Source organism: Ziziphus jujuba, chromosome 11 (genome assembly GCF_031755915.1).
Source record: "Ziziphus jujuba cultivar Dongzao chromosome 11, ASM3175591v1".
In the NCBI taxonomy this organism is placed as follows: Eukaryota; Viridiplantae; Streptophyta; class Magnoliopsida; order Rosales; family Rhamnaceae; genus Ziziphus; species Ziziphus jujuba.
The window spans coordinates 5186926-5205269 of record NC_083389.1 but is presented as its reverse complement, the minus strand read 5'-3'; the positions used below and the strand labels follow the sequence as shown (position 1 = coordinate 5205269).

The window sequence follows — 18344 nt, the reverse complement described above, 5'->3', positions numbered from 1 at the left end:
CAAACAGAAGGTGAGAAATCGAAGGAAATACATCGCCAAGCTTCACCCCATTAAATTTCTTATCTTCCTATGGGAGCGTTTTCATTATGTATATGTATATACGTGCGTACGATTCGGAGACCGATATTGTGGAAATGTCTTGTACGTAGCTGATAAGGCAATATTTTAATCAGTTTTAATTTATCACTTTCATTCGAAAATGATGGTGTAATTGAAGTGCAATATTCAAGATTAATTAATGATAGAACTAGTATTTCTTGAAGAATATTCGATGGATAAAATAATTATAAATAGTGGAAATAATTAATTTATAAATTGCAAGCTGATGGAAGACGTACGAATCTATATGGTAGCTAGGTCAATAAAACATTTCCAAACGTGTACAGCTGTGCAACCTAGGCACTCTAGGTGGTATGCTTTATTTGGATTCATCCCATTTCCGGCCCCTAAGCCTGGCTGATGAAGTTCTTTTTCTTCTTTTTTTTCGCTGATTGAACTCGAATACATGAACACGAGGTTGAGAAAGACAGTTCCTCTGGATACTTGTATCTTTATAACAAGCCAAAGAATTTCCACAAAATGAAACTCTTGGAAAATGAGTATATTTTTTTGTGGTAATATCTTGGAAAATGAGTACATAAAGACAAAACCAAGAGAAAAAAACAAAATTATGTAAATTGTAGCTCTCTATTCTTTTTCTTCCATATGTATGTTGCAAGTTGGCATCAATTCAAGCCATGCATATATTCCCCATCCCCAAGTAGCTGAGATCTGTCTCCATTTTCAACATGTCCACGTGTAGGAATAATTTGCTGATATATACATATATGATTCTCTTACTTTAAACAATTTATGGCTGATAAAGATTCTTGTGAGAGATGTAAAGAGATTTCGCAAGGCCCGATCAATCGACCTGATCTAAAGTTTTGCCTGCTGGAACTTAGAGCCATATATAGTAGCTAGCTAGGAGTAATGGAAATCTAAAGAAAGAGATAAAGAGTATTACCTTGGGGAAAAAAATGTCACACATACCACCTATAGGAATTAGGAAGATTTAATTAATAGCTGTGCAGCTACTATGAGCCAATCTCAATAAATAACTGTCTCTTCTACCTCCTTATATATTTTAAGGTGCAGATGACATCCTAACGCTAAGAGGCCCAAGCATTCTACAAGTCACAAAATTAATTCAGGCCGTACCTTTATCTATGCAACATACATGTGCCAAACTTTAATTTACCCTTTGTCACCTTCTATACTCGCATGCATATGTAATAATATATATCCATGCGCTTCATTATGAGAAAAGTACCATATATACATATATATTTCACATACAGCTAGCAAATTCTTCTATTTGGGACTTGGCAAAATCAATGAGAACCATTAATTTTGCTTTCTGTTGCCTAATCACATTTTCCACAATCATTAATTCTGCTATATATATCTATAGATTCAGACATATAGCCCAAATAAACACACATGTATATATATACACACATACATGTACACAAATTAAGCTTCCACAATATACATATATATATATATATATATATATGTGTGTACATATATATATATATATATATATATATACATATCCAACCCACTTTGAAGTGAACGGGTGGCTTCACTTAATGGTTAGGTTTTAACTTTTTCAGATGGAGTTATTAGTAACACACTTTTAGACCGTACAAGTAGTTCTTCAAAGGGAGTGAATGCGATGGGTCCCATACTGCTTTATCTTTCACTTTCCTCACATACATACATATATATATATATATATATATACACACATGAATTTCCATGTACTAAATAAAATTAATTATTTTATGAAATATTTCAGCTTCATTAGAAGAGATCCTTCATTACATATGCATACCAGTTACCGGCCACAACCTAGCTACCAAAGGATTACCAGTACTCGAAATTAACCTGTAATATATAGTACGGAACAGATAATTCACAATTAAACAGATATTGCTATTTTCATAAGATCGAACATTAACAATTTTATTACCATTATTACATAAAAAAAAAAAAAAAAAGCATGGTTAATTGCACATATAATACAATACAAATACAATATTATCGAAGAAAGAGCATAAGGAATAATTAATAGAGAAATTAAAAAAAAAAAAAAAAAAAAGGGCTTACTGGATTTACAATGCAATATAGGAAGGGGATGGACTATTGAGGGAAGTGATACAAAAGAGCAGCGGGAAAAGCACCAGAAATGGATTCCAACATCTGAGGCATAAAAGCATCTTCAAAGCTGCTGCAGCTGGGTTCGTAAAGGGCCGTTGAATTACCTGAACTTTCAGGCAGCTCGTTGCTGCTGCTGTCCGCTACCACTTCAATATCTCTCATCATCATCATCTTGGGAGAATCCTGCACCACATCCCCCACTTCCAGTACTTGATGATCATGCTCGTTCTCGTTGTCTTCGGCGGCTTCTGTTTCTTCTGCTGCTGCTGCAGTTGGTGGCAACTTCAACTTGGATGGGTCTGGAAATTCAGCATCTTGGCCGGTGAGTTCTTGAACCAAGGCCCTGAACTCAGCCGCACTCGTCTTCACCTTCATTGGGTTCGATATGTACACTACTCTCACCGGCTTACTCTTCTTACTTTTCCCATTTTTGCTAGATTTCCTTTGTTGCATACCACTGCTGCTCAGTAGGCTATTGGTTTCCATAATATTTCCGATTGATGGATAAGATCTAACAACAACAAACAACAACAACAACAACAACAACAACAACAAACATATAAATTACTTTTTACTTACTGTATGCACTTTTTTTAATATCAGCTCTCAGATGCAGATGTGAGCCTTTTTAGGGATTTTGAGGCTGCAAAAGGAGGTTTCCTAGAAATGAAGAAATGAAGAAATCTAATAAGAAAGAATGAGATAAAGATAGAAGAAAAGGGAAGGAAAGTTTTGAAGGTAAAAAACCAAACAAGCCCACAACCAAAATAAATAAATAAAAGCGAACGTTATGTTGAGAAAGATTAAGGGTAAATGGAAACTAACAACGAAAAATAATGTAGCACGAATTTCCCAATCTCCCAACCCCCACTCTCTCGCGCGTTTTGCTTTGATTTCTCGTACTAAGCATTAAATGATACATTCGTCTCTTCAACTCGCTGTGGGAGGAGCGTGGAACAAGCCCAACGCCTTGCAAATTGCTTTGCTATCAATATATCAATAATTCCACCACGTGGCCGTCGCCGAATGCCTGGTTAGATGTCCTGACGTCATGCATCCGTGATATTATGACGTCACCCATGGACAGAAACCAAAAAAAAAGTAAACCAACCGGCGCTTACTCGGCTCGGCTGAGTGGTCCTTTTACGCTTCTCTCAGCTGGGTAGTCATCCACTGCGCTTCTACTCCACCATACCATACACTTTTATCTCATATTAGGATGGACACGTGGCATCACTCTAGCCGATCAAGTAAAAAGTATCCAACACCTCCTTCCTACCCCCAGAGCAATTGTAACATAATTAGTTTTTCTTTTCCACATATAAATTGGGAATATTATATGAAGGCAGATCCATATTTAATTTCTTCTTATTGATAATGAGATATATCTCTACCTTGGATATTACTCAATCGTAAAAAAGGTATAATTGTTGAATAACATATATAGATTAGGATTACATTTTCAATACTTGGCCTACTCAACACACATTTTCAACAAATAACAATTTATTTGAAAAAAATATTAATCCATACTAAAAGTAAAAAATTTCTAGATCTTTCAATCAGTTTATCCATAATAATTTAAGCATTATGTACTTCTAATCACAACAACTATTAAGGAGATTTGTGTTAATTTTATACGCAAAACATATGGCTGCATAAGTAAAACCGGATTTTGACTCTTTGCTGATATTACAATGGCACGTGTTTTGACATTTTGTGGAAATTGACAAAAAGCTTAAATGTGTATATACGCAACTAATCGATATTACTTTATCCTTAGCAAACACAATAAATAAATAAATAAACATTATAACCTTATGGGGAAGGATGGAGTGTGACACTTCATATTTTCTTGTCGTGGAGTCTCACTTAATTTTAGACACGCATGAATTAAAATTTTCCAAAAATTAACTAATTAAAATTTTACGAACAATAAATGTTTTACATGTATATTATTTAATGAAGAGATTAATATGTCATTGCAAATGTCTTGAAAAAAAAAAAAAAAAAAAAAAAAAAAAGAAACGATACCATCACCAAAAGACTTTGTGGCTGTGACCTCCCTTAAAGGGTTGTCGTGCGATTAATTAGCTGGCAATCTATTTTGGAAATTTGTATATGTAAACATACTAAGCAAGATAACGACAAAATATGGCTAGATTTTTAGAAGGTATGGAATCAAAAGTTGACATGATTCAATAGACATGACAGGGGCTGTTTTCTTTTAAATTTCGTTTTTGTTGTGTGTGATCTAAAGCCTGTATATGTATAAATATATAATTATATATACATATATATATATATATATATATTTTTATGGATAACCTATAAAACCTTAGTTAACCAGAACCTTAGGTGTTAACGTGTAGTAATATGTATCACATATTAGAATTGGTTATCATGGGGCCTGCTCTATTAAAATATGTTAGATGGAGGTGCATCCCATTGTTTTTATATGTTCACTTTTTAGCCATTCGTCTATTTGTGATGTCTATTATAACAAAACAAGGTGTGTTTGTATTGTGAATATATATACTAATCATATATAGTTCATACGTCTCTCTCTTTTTGACGTACGTTTTTTTACTAGTGTTTATGGAATGCATTATACATGTATATTATCTTCAATCATCGTCAATATTTGTAATATTCTTATTGATTTTTTAGAATATGCTAGCTTGTATTCTCCTAGGAATAGATCTTCCTAAATTAATTTTATAACTTTCATGAATTTAGTTTTTTTTTTTTTTTTTTTTTTGTGGTTGGTAATATTAGTCAAATAAGACTAAGTTTGTGAAATCAAACTACGTGGCTAACCCTACATCTTTATTATAAAACTCTTTCTAAGTCAAACTGATATCTTTTTTTTTAGTAATTAATTTTCCTAGGAAAATATAATAAGATTGGAAATTTGTATTTCGTATACAAAATTCACTGTTAGGAATCTTTTTTCTCTGTATCTAACCAATTAACTTCCTAATTAGAATCCAACTTAGTATATATCTATTTGTCACTTCATTGTGATGATAATGGATCAGTCGTGATAAAATCATTTTGAAATGCGCCGCCTAACAATTAATTGAAACATTTTGGATTATTAATAATTAGAAGTATTTATTTATTATTTCGCACCATATATATTCTTATATATCTTTTACTTCGTTTTGCAATTTCTTGCAACCGTTCATTTTAACTGGCCGGGTTGTTATGTATCAGATACTTTGGAATATTTTTGTAAAGCTAAAGCTAGCTAGCTTTAAGTCTGGAATATTTATATTTATTGTCATTTTTACCTGCTCTCAGAACCCCGCCTAATTGACCATGAGAGAAGTCATATGTAGCCAGTCTTCCAAATTGATCTGGAGGTTGAGTGACATCAGAAAAGCCAAGATTTTGATAATTTTCTGATTTCAAAAATAGGTTTCTGCATCTCAATTCATGTCGCAGAATTTTACACATATATTTCTTGATACACTATATATACACTTATTTTTCAGATTTTAATTGGGTAGTCATTTGACAAATAAAACTAAGAATATATAAATGTGATAAAGGAGAAGAATATGTTATGCAGCGAGAATATAAGAGAGCATGAAGATATATATATATATAGGCATATGAATAAATTAACTGCACGTTTATATTATGTTACTTGCAAGTTGCATTTAATCCCAATTAAAACTACCATTCCTTGTATGTATATATATATATATATATATTTCTCTTTCAAATTTTAGTGGACACATATTTTTGTTGGAATAAAGTAATTTGTTTTTGGCAAGAAAGCAGGACGTAAAGCCGATCGAGTGGCTTAAAGCAATGAGAATAGTAGCAGTTCGAAGAAGCAGACACAGGCACGTACAGCTCAGCTCCCATTGGAAAAAGATCTCATCTCATCTGCCTCAAGTGGAAACAATTAACAGCAATTGAAAAGACAGGTTCATAAAAGGGTGAGCCTCCTAGGGCTTATTTAATGAAACGATGTGATACATTTTGATTCAGAATGATCAAGTTTTCATAAGCTCGGTCAATGAAAGAGTCAATTCAACATTGGTGCAACTTCTGATTGGATTAGTTTACCCAAAAAAAAAAAAAAAGGAATTCTGATTGGATTAGCTCTTGTATATAAAAGTTGTAGTCTTATCGTATATGTATGTATATCCACATCCACTATCCAGGAAACATCAATGTATAGTACTGCATTTAACCAATTATATATATATATATATATATATATATTTTTTTTGTAATAGCATTTAACCAATTCTAATGAATTAATTTGACGTTTTAACAGCATAAATTACTTGAAGAAGGGGAAATAATATTTCACAAACACATGATAATAATTTCATATCTGAACTTTTCTTGATTTTACTATTTAACTTTTTTAACTTTCCAATTTAAATAATTTAAATTTTTGATTTTTTAATTTATTATAATTTAAAATTTTCTAACTTTTGAATAATAAGGATTTAACAGCCGTCTAACCATTAAATTTTAAACTAAAATATGTTAATTTGTAAAATTTTAAAACTATTTTAAAAATCTGCCTTTGTAGTATCTTCTATTTGCAAATTTAACAATCTAACACCAATTTAATGACCTATACCAAATTTTTTATTTTAAAAAAAATAAAGTAGTTAGGTGTAAAATTTTTAAAATAATTTTAATTTTTGCACTTTATTATTTTTTAGTTTAAAAATTAATATGATTTAATATCAATAACATAAGATAACTATCAAACTTTATATTAAAAATTAAATAAGATTCAAATTGCAACAAATTAAAAATTCAAGAATTCTAATTTTAAAGTTGAAAAGCTAAATATTTAAATTATAAAATTTTGAAAATCAAAAGTATCAAATGTGTTAAGTAAATAATATATAGATTACTCTTTTGGGTTAGGTTAACCCCTAATGGGACCAATTGAGAGTTTACCCAATTGCACATCCATTTTCTTTCAAATGAAATTCTAATTTACTGAAAAGTAACATGAGAAAAAAAAACACACACCTGGTGGAACAACTGTACATATACAGAGAGAAGAATATCGGCAAGATATGTATGTATATATACATATATATATAGAAACATAACAAAAGCAAAAAACATGCGTGAAAAACTTGGAAAATTTGTTTATGTATGCATGTATATATATAAAATGTATACGTGGTGGGGGCATGTAGATGATGCAGTGGGGTTAAAAAATGAAGTTTGGAATGAGAAGAGTTGCCAAAAAAAGGCCAAACAAATTAAAAAGTGATGGATATGCAGTGGAGTGGAAGGTAGGGCTTATTAGCCACTTGACTCCTGTGCAGTAATGCACCACTAGGGGCATAAGGCAGCTATGGTATATAGCCAAAATAAAATGGTCCAGTCTCTCAAAAATTAAAACATACTATAATATTGATAATCAATACGAATCGCCTTTGACAGATAGCGACTTCTTCAATTTTAATGTCCTCTCTCTCTCTCTCTCTCTCTCTCTCTCTCTCCATCAGTCGGCAGTCGACACGCCTCTCCTTCTTTTTTCACCATTGTATTTTACTCCATCTTCTTCCAACTACGTAATTTCCTATTTCCATTTTCCACGTTCCATATTCCATATTTTCATTTCCCACTTTCCATTTCTTATACAACCAAAGCCAAATACTTTTATCACCTTGTTTAATTTTTTTTCTATTTAATTTTATTGGCTATGTTAGTTCCTAAATTTTGTTCAGAATAATACTTTAATCCTTAAACCTTTTAAAGCATTTTAGTTCCCAAGCTTCATTTTTTTTTTTTTTGTGCATTTTCATCCTTAAAACTATTTTTAGTTTAATTTTTGATATTTTTGGAATATGCAGTGTACCCATTGTAAGAATAAAACAATAAAATTACAATATCAAACAATTCTACAAAATTTCCTAAATATTGTATTAAATATACCGTACCTTTCAAAAGTGCTAAAAATTAGCCAAAATGTTAAAAAATTAGAAACTAATGTGCAACTATGATTTAATTCAAGAAGTAACAGAGTTAATAATCCTAAAATATATCATTAGTTGGTATAATATTGAAAAGAAAAATACGGGAGAATACTTTAAGAAAATAAGAGGTGCCGCCACTGACTACATTATGCCTGTAAAGTTTAACGTTCATATTAATAAGACAAATTAATGAAGTTTAAATTAATTCAATTCAGAGAAGTTGTTTTTAAAATAATAATATAAAAAGTGAGGGAAACCAATCACGTCACTCTAACTTTTAGTCATATGGCCATAAAATTTGTTTTCAAAGTTAATTAAACAACTTTTATCATAACACCTACATAAAATAATGGTAATAATAACAAAATAATAGCGTGTAGGGATCATTAATGAAACAAACGAAGCATTCATCGTGTGGACGAGTTGTGCTGTAACCAACTGGGATAATTATGTTTTTTAGATATATGTTTTTTTAATTTTCTGTGTTAAGGATTATTAGATGTTTTAAACAAAAAAAAAAAAAAAAGAGGAATTTTACTATATTTTACCAAACGAGATTTTAAAGTACATTTTTCAATAGTTTTACCATTAATCCCGATGAAAACTAAAAATAACAATATAATATGTGCGTAAAACTTATGATTCAAGTTGATAAAGCTTTTGTTAATTAATTATTAGCTAGCTAGCTAGGTCGGCATGCAAAACAAATCAGTAGCTCCTTCCAGATGAACAGTAGTTTTGTCAGGAACATTAGATTTGAGTTTCCTGACTTGTTTCCAAATATAATCTCTAATTGCTGTCGCCGATGATTAAAAAGTAAGCACGTGGTTTTCACATTTTAATAATTATATTACCATGTCGCTAGTGTTTTCTAATGAAGAAGCCAAATGATTTTTTTTTTTTTTTTTTTTTTTTTGTGGGTAAGTGAGATGCCAGATGATTAACGATCAAAAAAGACAAAAAGATATGAAAAAAAAAAAGAAAAAAAAAAAGGTGCCAAATGATTGAACTACCCTTAATATATAATCCATGGAGCATCCTACTTTAATAATTATACCGGCCGTCCTTTCTAGGCTCTCTTGGAGCTCAGTGGTCAGAGCACCACAGCTTATGCCATCCTATTCCAAGCCCAAGGCTATGGTAGTTGGGCTTTTTTCTTCTTTTTATTATTATTATTATTATTCTTATTATTTTTTCTTTTGTGAATGGCAGTTGGGCTCTATGACACTTTGATGTTGAATTCCTTTTTATTGGGCTCGTTTGAGTGGGCTAATAGAGCAAGCATTCGCCGCGAAAGATGTGGATGATTATGATTACATCATAATAAATTCAGACAAAAGCTGACTGATTAACGTCTCAATAATGGAGATTGGGGAGGTAGTTGGCTGCAGGAATATTTTTAATTTGTTAAATGGAAATAATTGTCAAAGCCTATATACAATACGGTAACATACATGGTTTTGTTATAAATCAAGTTATCATAATTAGTACTGCAGTTTGCAGACAGTGTTTGTTTCTATATATATATATATATTTTTTTTTTTCTTTTGGTTGTGTGAGTAGCTATACAAATTCACCCCAAACCCCACCCTGGCTATGACTTGAACCCATGGACTTGTTTTTGTTTGACCGTTCAAATACTTTAACAATTTAATGGAATCAAATTAATTATATAAAAATTTATTTATTTATTTATTTTTTTGGTCAGTTTACTAAATCTAAAATATAAACGAGGGTTAACAATACTTTTGTAATTGAGGATTAAGTTTATCTCTTTAATACCAGTTAAAGTAAATTAGATACAATTTTTGAAAGTGACTTTAACTCATGTCTATCTTGTTGTAGAAACAACCTTATTCAAAGTTTAAGGTATTATTAAGTTTGTTAGGTCAAATGTTTACTTTTTCTAATTTTTGGTTGAAAATTATTGAAATTCTCAAATTATTCAAGAAAATAACTTTTTGCAAATCCCTAATTCACCATGAACTTAAATGTATCTCTCCTTCTTTATCATCAAAACCGGCACCAACCGCAAAAAAAAAAAAAAAAAAACACCAAGTGAATTTATACAAGCCTATGAAATACAACTCTTGTTAAATAATGAAAAGTATTTTTTCTTATTCAGGGGCATTGAATATTAAAAGTCCTTTCCTTCTCACATTTTTCATGCAAAGCCCTTGATCTACTCACTCTTTATGTTGATTTCTTTCCGTATGGGTTTTTCTCTCAGATGAAAAGAATATTTGAAGCACAATGAAGAACACAATTTTCTGTTACTAATTTACCTAGAATGAAATGAAAAGCAAAATAAAGGTATTCAATTGAAACAATTAAAAATATAAGCACCATTTTGAAAGTGGGGGCAAACAAAAGCTTTCCAAGGTATAGTTAACCCTATAAATAACTAATTTCAATTTTATTTTATTTTTTTGGGAAAAAAATAACTACTTCTTTTGAACTTTCAACTTTATATAATTTTTAAATCTATCTGAACCATGGACTTGCTTTGTTACCAGTCAATATACTTGCTTCTGTATATATTTTGATGTCTTCATATAAATTATAGACATTATGGTTTTATATTTAACTTTTCTTATAAATTACATTTCTGTATAAAACTCATCACAAGGACGATCCAGCCAATCCCTAACCACTACCATTATATCAACTATAATAACTAAGATATTATTTGGATAAGGAAAAGCTTAGATATCATTGAGATGATTAAAGTAGTGATAATTATGCTTTTTACTAACCGAATATATATATATATATATATATATATATTTTCAATTATGCTCCGACTTATTATTACCACGTAACATGCCTTACTCTCCTTAACAACATGTGAATTTTCATAATTCTTAATAATTATCCATCCATTTTAAATTATTTGCACAAATGAAAATTATTTTTATAACCTAATAACATATCAAGTATAGAGTTGGAAAATTATTTCATATTACAACTGAAAAAGAAAAATCTCTGCCAGATACACAAAATAGAAGCACTTATGTCTTTCCGCTGAAAACAGATCAGACACTTTCCCTTAACAATTAAAATCAGATAATAAATACATGTCAGCCAAAAAGATAAAAATTATAAAAAGAAAAAAAAAAAACCAGTCTTGATAATGATTAAGCGCGGAATCATTCCCTTTTTTTTTTTTTTTTGTGTGTTTTTTGGGTGGGATTGTTTCTCTGTAAAAAACAAAAAAAAAAAATCATTAACTATCCAATCTTATTTATTTATTTATTTATTTATTTTCCTTTATTTTATTATTATATTTTTGAAATTTTGTAGATGATGATCATTACTCCCATGAAACTCATAAATTGTAACTTTTGAACAGGTGTCACATGTAGACAGATGGGCTTACACAGCATTTCTTGGAGTCCAAGATACCAAGTTTGACTTTTGCTGAGAAAAAAAAAGAAAAAAGAAGAGAGAGAGAGGAGTATAATGGTCATTTCATTTGGTCAAAGTGCCTTCTGATTACTTCCAAACAGGCGGCGCTTAAGTTTTATAGGCTGCCGTTTGGCTCCATATTCACGATAAGATATGCATCCGCCTCCCATTTATCCATGCTTTACGAAAACGGCCCTCCAATTCAACATAATTACAACACTGCCATCCTCCACTCATATTGTTTTGTGGACTCCGTGTGATTTACATAAGTTTGGGGCTTGCTAGGAACCGAAGACTATTGTTTTGCATTTACTTCTAGGTTCTAGGGCCGAATACTATTGTTTTGCATCCAGTTCTAGGTTCTAGGGACTGAATCTTTTACCGTACCTCTGCATCTGATGCATTTCCAGATAAAATTATATTGGGAAAAGCTTTTTAAATTACTAAAGCAGTCCTCCAACTTTTGTGAATCTCACATTTTCCTCCTAATATTCCATATACTCTCACCAACCTACCTAACCCTAAAGAATAGTTGACTTTGAATGCCCTTAATTAGTATTGCTATATAATTATGTTTGTGCCCCACCTCAATTATTTGACCTTTGCAAATTAATGATGAAAAATTATTATTCATCATTTCCAAATTTCATGTCAAGTAAAAAAAAACAAAAGAAATTCATGGGACAAATTATGTCTATACCCCATATGAAATTATCATCAAAACAATTGATGAGAAAAATTCCAATGCATGTTTATGAAATTTGGGTTTATGAAAGATGGAACCATGTTTGAATTCTAGGTTTTTCCATTCTATAGAATAGAATTTCAAAATAATAAATTCATGTTCACATTGAAAAGTAATAATAATAATAATAAAAAAAAGCTCACATTGAAAAGTTAATCATAGGTACTCTTGATGAAGTATTCTGTTGTACTAAAAAATTGTAACGTATTACCATTAGCAAATTCAAAACCATGCATAACTAATATATATATATATATATAATTGACTTTTATAATTTATAACATAATCTAAAAAATGATGATGCATCAGGCAGTTGATAAATTTAATGAAAGTCTAAATATTTGGTTTTAATTATTCTAGTTGATTTTTAATTCAAACAAGAGCACTTTTGGCAATCACCAACTATATGAACCTCTTTTTAACGTTTCTTTTATTACATGTATATAATTTTTAACGTTGAACTGAAAGGCTTTAATATATTATGGTGGTTGTACTTTTTTTCTTATGATTTGGTCAGTGATACTTAAATGGTAGCAAGGAATAACGTGCATATACTATTTTTCAAAAATAAAACGACAAATTCATATATTTTGAATCGCCTGTCAAGCCGTTTGACTTTAGAATTTGACAATAGTTTTCCGTTTATTTCCCCTGCCAAAAAACGATGGTTAAGAGTGTGTATGAAAAGAATAGATGAGAAGGGGGTTTAACAATATTATGGAACACTTGAGGGGAATTTACAATATACACAGAAAATGGTCATATTTGAAAAGTAGAAAAATATAACAAAAGAGAAAACAAATAAATAAATAAATGGTGGGCTTTGAAAATGGAAAAAGTTTCGGAAGAAAAGGACATATGGAGGAGATTGGAATGATCTGAACGTCACGCTTCTTCTACTCTTTTCTCTCACTAGCCCCTTAAAAGAAATTTGTAAACTAAAAAAATTGCTCAAAATTCAAGGTGGGCCTGTTGAAATTTGCAGCCTTAGAGGGTGGAAGAGAGAGAGAGAGAGAGAGAGATTAAATTCGTAGTAAAAAAATAATACATACTAGAGTATACGATCAAAAAGTCAAAAAGATTCAGTATTTATCTTCAAAAGTTTCACGGGTTAGGGTTTTATTGAGCTATTCTATCATTTACAACTTATGGGTTTTGCTCCGTTGGTGGAAAATTCAGTTTTTTGAGCTCTGATTCTTCATCTGCTTATGTTGGATTAGAGTTCGTTTTTGTGGTTTCGTAGTTGAAGAATTTGATTTTGTTTGGTCTTCGTCCCTGTGTCTATGCTTCTTGTGGGTGTACGGACGGGTTTGGTGTTCAAGTGATTTCTCAGATTTCTAAAGGTTCAATTTGGTATTTAACAGTGTTTTTTGATCTGGGTCTGACCCTTTTCATTGTATGTCTCTCTAAAGTTGTAATTTTTTTTTTTAAAAAATTTTCTGCCATTTGTACGGATAGGAGTTGACAAAGTGAAAAGGTTTTGGGTTTTTAAGCTTGAAAAAAGTTGCTCATAGTTTTATAAGTATCGGTTGGTTTCTTGAATTCTTAGAGGTTCTGTTTGGGTGGCTGTGGAATCTGGTGGTGGTGATGATGATGGTGATTCATGGGTAGTAGAACAGTTAAAATTGGTACAGAGGATGGTAAGAGAGTTGTGACCGAGATGCCGAGCTACGTTCCTCCAATATCCAATTCCAATCCAATGTAAATACCCTCTTACACTTCGTTCTAGTTGACGACATCTTATTCTAGTTTTATTACGCTATCATTTTTATTTTATTTTATCTTGTGCAGTTTTATTACAATATCAATTTTTTATCTTTCTCTTTGGATGGTATTTTCATATTTCCTTAATGGCTAGGAACATGGATTTAATGACTGATTTGCTCAGTTTCATCTATCATTATTGTTATCAATATTGTTGTAACGGATTTTGTTTTTCAGTGGCACAGAAGGAAGCACCATTCGTTCTTCTCGAATTTCAGACTTTGGAACTCTTGAGCAATCTCTTGCGTTTCGCATTGAGGATGCTGTTGACATTAGCAGAAGTATGCGAATAAAGTCTCTCTCTTTCTCAGAGTAGACTTGAATATTAGCATTTTTATCGCTTTTATTTTATTTATCACTTTCTGAATTTTCCTGTCCTGTTTCTCTACTTACCATACTGCGTAATGAACTTTTAATCTGAACGTGTTGTTTATATTGCTGCGTATTTTCTTTGATTTTTTTAGCACGTTGCAAGTTTGTACTATACTCTATAAATTACTTAGGGACAAAATGTTGTTTGATTGTTGCTTTGCCTTGGAAATATGAAGTAGTGCAGGCTCAGCTATTAATATGTAGGTTCCTGGTGCCTTGTCTATGATTATTATTTGTAATTACAATGGCACCATATACAGAGAAGCTATATACTTGCATACTTAAAAAGATTTTTAGTCAACTCCTTTCCTTCATTTTAATTTTCATATAGATTATTTTTTTCATTTCTCCATCTGAAGAACCATGGGTTATTTCTTCCATATATGATGATTTAAACCCTGTAAATTCTGTTTTGGGGCATAGTTGCAAAGAGCATAATATCATTTGATATAATATGTACTTGAGTTGGGGCATATTTTCTCTCATTTCTTGTATGGAAACAAGTACTTATTCATCTTTCTCCACTTGATAAATTTCAAATCATCTAGATCCTGTATATAATCAAATTAAGCCAGGTGGCCAGACGCTGGGCAATGAAGTCCAATTTGGCGCTTTAAGTAAGGTAGTTCTTTGCGTTCGCTTCTCCTGTTTTTAGTTTGGTAAAAATAAAGTTAGACTCAGCTTGTTTGTTCCCTGTCTTTCTCTTCTACTGCACACCCTTTGTGGAGTTCAGTCACTGGCATCATCAGATGTAAACCTGTCTGCTGCTATCATGGGGTCTCAGACATTGTCCCTTCCAAAAGAAACACAACCAAATCTGGCTGTATCCGTTGGTCATCGTGAGAATTGGGGTGAATCCAATATGGCGGATGCAAGCCCTAGGACTGACACTTCAACGGATGACACAGATGATAAAAATCAAAGGGTGATTATCTTTTACTTCCAATATACAGTATATGCTGCATCTAAAGTTTATCTCATGAAGACTCTCAAAAATGCTTTTATGATTTATTTTAATTCCTGGCATAAAAAAATGATATAATATTCTTCCATATTCTTTGTAATTACTTGGCTGCTGTTTGATGATGAAATCAATACATTATTTCCTTGTGCAGCTTGAAAGGAATCTATCGACTGCTATCGTACCTTCTGATTCCAGTGACAAGTCAAAAGAAAAATCTGGAGATCAAAAGGTTCCTTTGATTTTAGCTAGTTATTTGGATGTTCAGTAGCATAGCTCTAGATTTTATCTTCTTGATTTAAATTAAATATCTTGCAGACATTACGCAGGCTAGCCCAAAATCGTGAAGCTGCCAGAAAAAGCCGATTACGGAAAAAAGTATGTCATTTTGTGTTATGAATTTTCTCATATCCTTCTTTACAGTGTTATGCTGTAATACTACAGAAGCTGTATCTATGGTGGACAGATAGGTGATATGTTAGGTGCAACTTACTGTCTTTTTATGAGTCTTGTAAAGGGTGGTGGGGATATTTTATTCATGTATTTATTCTTGTTTTGACTGAATTTTTCTTTTTCTCCCTTTTTTCTTTCTTGTCAGGCATATGTACAGCAGCTTGAGAGTAGCCGGCTGAAACTAACCCAGCTTGAGCAAGAACTCCAGCGTGCTCGTCAACAGGTATGGTTTGTTGTTCACTATATATTCAGTTTTTAAAGTTGTTGTTCCTCTGTTTCGGTCTTTGTAGGTCTTTGTTTTTCTAAGTCTTTGTAACATTTGCTTCAGGGAATATTTATTTCAAGTTCAGGGGACCAATCACATTCAATGAGTGGAAATGGTAATTGAACTTTTTACTTTCTGATTGTTTACCATGCCACTGATACATTTAATGACTTCTTTTTTGTTGGTTGTGTGATGTTACATGGAAAGCTAACCATGTGTTGCAGATTTAACAATAAACTTATTTTACAATTGGAATAGATTAAGTATTTGGCACAAGCAACAATACTGAAGCCTGTTAAATGAATGAACTTGGGTATTAATGTGAACAACTGGAGCACAACGAGGTGCTGCTTATCATAATGTCGTATTAATTTCATAGTAAACTGATCAGTTTATATTTTTTCTGTGTAATAAATTGAGGCCATCATTTAGATACTGAAAAGTGACGTGGTGGATTATATAATTTCCTTTGTGTTTTGCTTCTTTGGTGCTAGAGCTTTTTAAGTTTTGTGCTCAACTTAGCAGACATTTAATGCTGAAGAAGTTTAACCAGTTTTTATTTATGTTGATGTTTAGGTGCCTTGGCATTTGATGTTGAATATGCACGCTGGCTTGAGGAGAATAATAGGCAAATAAATGAGTTGAGGGCTGCGGTTAATTCACATGCAGGAGACACTGAACTGCGCACCATAGTTGACAATGTCACTGCACACTTTGATGACATTTTTAGGTTAAAGGGCATTGCAGCAAAAGCTGATGTTTTCCACATTCTGTCAGGGATGTGGAAGACACCAGCAGAGCGGTGTTTCATGTGGATAGGTGGCTTTCGCTCGTCAGAGCTCCTCAAGGTAAGAAGTTACTTTTCTTGGTATTTTTGGTTCCATACGCAGGTATGAGAAAAATATGATAAGAAAGTGTAGTGTCTTTACTCATTTAAAAACTCGGGCTTATTTATGCCCAGTCGGGTGCATATCTGTCTACAAGTTGGATCTACTGATTTAAAGTTATTTGTCTAAAATAAGTTGAGTTTCTATGTTATAAATTCCACTGCTGGGACCAAATTGAACTGTCTATGTACCGTAGGATATTCTAACTGTAAAAGCATGCATTCTGGGAAATTCTATTTAGGCAGTGCCTGTGAAAAATAACCTGGTATTTAAGAGCCACTCTGTTTGCCCTATTTTGGCCTCTGTTTTGTTTTTGTTTTCGAACTAAATTTAAATTGGTGCAGCTTCTGGTGAATCAATTGGAGCCATTAACTGAGCAGCAATTGATGGGAATATACAACTTGCAACAATCATCCCAGCAGGCTGAAGATGCTCTGTCACAAGGAATGGAGGCGTTGCAGCAATCTCTGGCAGAAACCTTGGCCAATGGCTCACCTGGACCATCAGGATCATCTGGGAATGTAGCGAACTATATGGGCCAAATGGCCATGGCTATGGGAAAGCTAGGAACTCTTGAGGGATTCCTTCACCAAGTAATTGCCCTTGAGAGACTTTTTATTAATCTTCCTTTGTTGTTTTCACTATGTTTCCCATTCAATTGTGTAACTTCTTCTCAATCCTTTTGGTTATCATAGCTTATTTACTTATATTTCCATTTGTTAGGCTGATAATCTGCGCCAGCAAACATTGCAACAAATGCATCGTATATTGACAACCCGACAGTCAGCTCGTGCACTCCTTGCAATAAATGATTATTTCTCACGTCTTCGAGCCCTCAGTTCTCTTTGGCTTGCCCGCCCAAGGGAATGAGATTCCCTGGATTCCTTTCTGATGAGCATATTTTGAAGATGGGACTCTTTCTAAATTAAATCATCTTAAATCATCCTTGATTCGTGCTGGATCTATCATGGAATATAGTGATGGTGAACTTCTACTGTTCTTGTACTTTGATTTCTTTAATTACCCAGTTGATGTGCAGTAAGGTCGCGTTTGTTGTTAAAATTGTGGCGTCTGGAAATGTCCATCTGGGAGGTTGTATTTCTTATGGTTAAAACGGTAGTTCCAAATAATCTGATTATGTTAGTTAATAGAACCGAAGAGGAAAATAGGTAGTGTTGTATTGTAGGTTATAGCAATTTGTATACGAAAAAATCAGATTATATTAGAGTGAAATGCTTGAAATATTTTCTTAAGACGTGTACATATTTTTCCGTACTTTAATGCTATTGACCTGCAAGGTTCATAGGTT

At 32.1% G+C, this 18344-nt stretch overlaps 2 protein-coding genes and 1 long non-coding RNA gene across 5 annotated transcripts; 2 read left to right on the top strand and 1 right to left on the bottom strand.

The window, feature by feature from the left end:
• Positions 1-1798: 1798 nt before the first annotated feature.
• On the bottom strand, positions 1799-2987 carry LOC107403959 (uncharacterized). Its single transcript, XM_016010886.4, has one exon. The coding sequence runs from the start codon at positions 2689-2691 to the stop codon at positions 2188-2190; it is 504 nt and encodes a 167-aa protein (XP_015866372.2). The 5' UTR covers positions 2692-2987; the 3' UTR covers positions 1799-2187.
• A 1930-nt stretch (positions 2988-4917) lies between these two features.
• LOC132800061 (uncharacterized) lies at positions 4918-6486 on the top strand. The gene is made up of 2 exons (XR_009634957.1): positions 4918-5628; positions 5998-6486. It is a non-coding gene; the product is annotated as an uncharacterized LOC132800061 (long non-coding RNA).
• Positions 6487-13288: 6802 nt separating this feature from the next.
• Positions 13289-18288, top strand: LOC107403961 (transcription factor HBP-1b(c38)). 3 transcript variants are annotated; one of them, XM_016010890.4, is made up of 12 exons: positions 13289-13676; positions 13883-14034; positions 14275-14378; positions 15018-15091; positions 15203-15394; positions 15585-15662; positions 15749-15808; positions 16029-16106; positions 16212-16263; positions 16725-16996; positions 17380-17628; positions 17759-18288. In XM_016010890.4, the coding sequence occupies exons 2-12, from the start codon at positions 13937-13939 to the stop codon at positions 17903-17905; spliced, it is 1404 nt and encodes a 467-aa protein (XP_015866376.1). In that variant the 5' UTR covers positions 13289-13676; positions 13883-13936; the 3' UTR covers positions 17906-18288. The 3 variants fall into 3 exon arrangements, with proteins under 3 accessions (XP_015866376.1, XP_048322110.1, XP_015866377.1); XM_048466153.2 differs by having other exon boundaries at positions 13289-14034; XM_016010891.4 differs by lacking the exons at positions 13289-13676; positions 13883-14034 and having other exon boundaries at positions 14275-14391.
• Positions 18289-18344: the final 56 nt, after the last annotated feature.

Coding starts and splice junctions, on each gene's coding strand:
- LOC107403961 (XM_016010890.4), top strand. CDS start 13,937: ATGGGTAGTAGAACAGTTAAAATTGGTACAGAGGATGGTAAGAGAGTT. Junction 15,663..15,748: donor AAAAATCTGGAGATCAAAAG/GTTCCTTTGATT, acceptor AATATCTTGCAG/ACATTACGCAGGCTAGCCCA. Junction 16,264..16,724: donor ACATTCAATGAGTGGAAATG/GTAATTGAACTT, acceptor GTTGATGTTTAG/GTGCCTTGGCATTTGATGTT.
- LOC107403959 (XM_016010886.4), bottom strand. CDS start 2,691: ATGGAAACCAATAGCCTACTGAGCAGCAGTGGTATGCAACAAAGGAAA.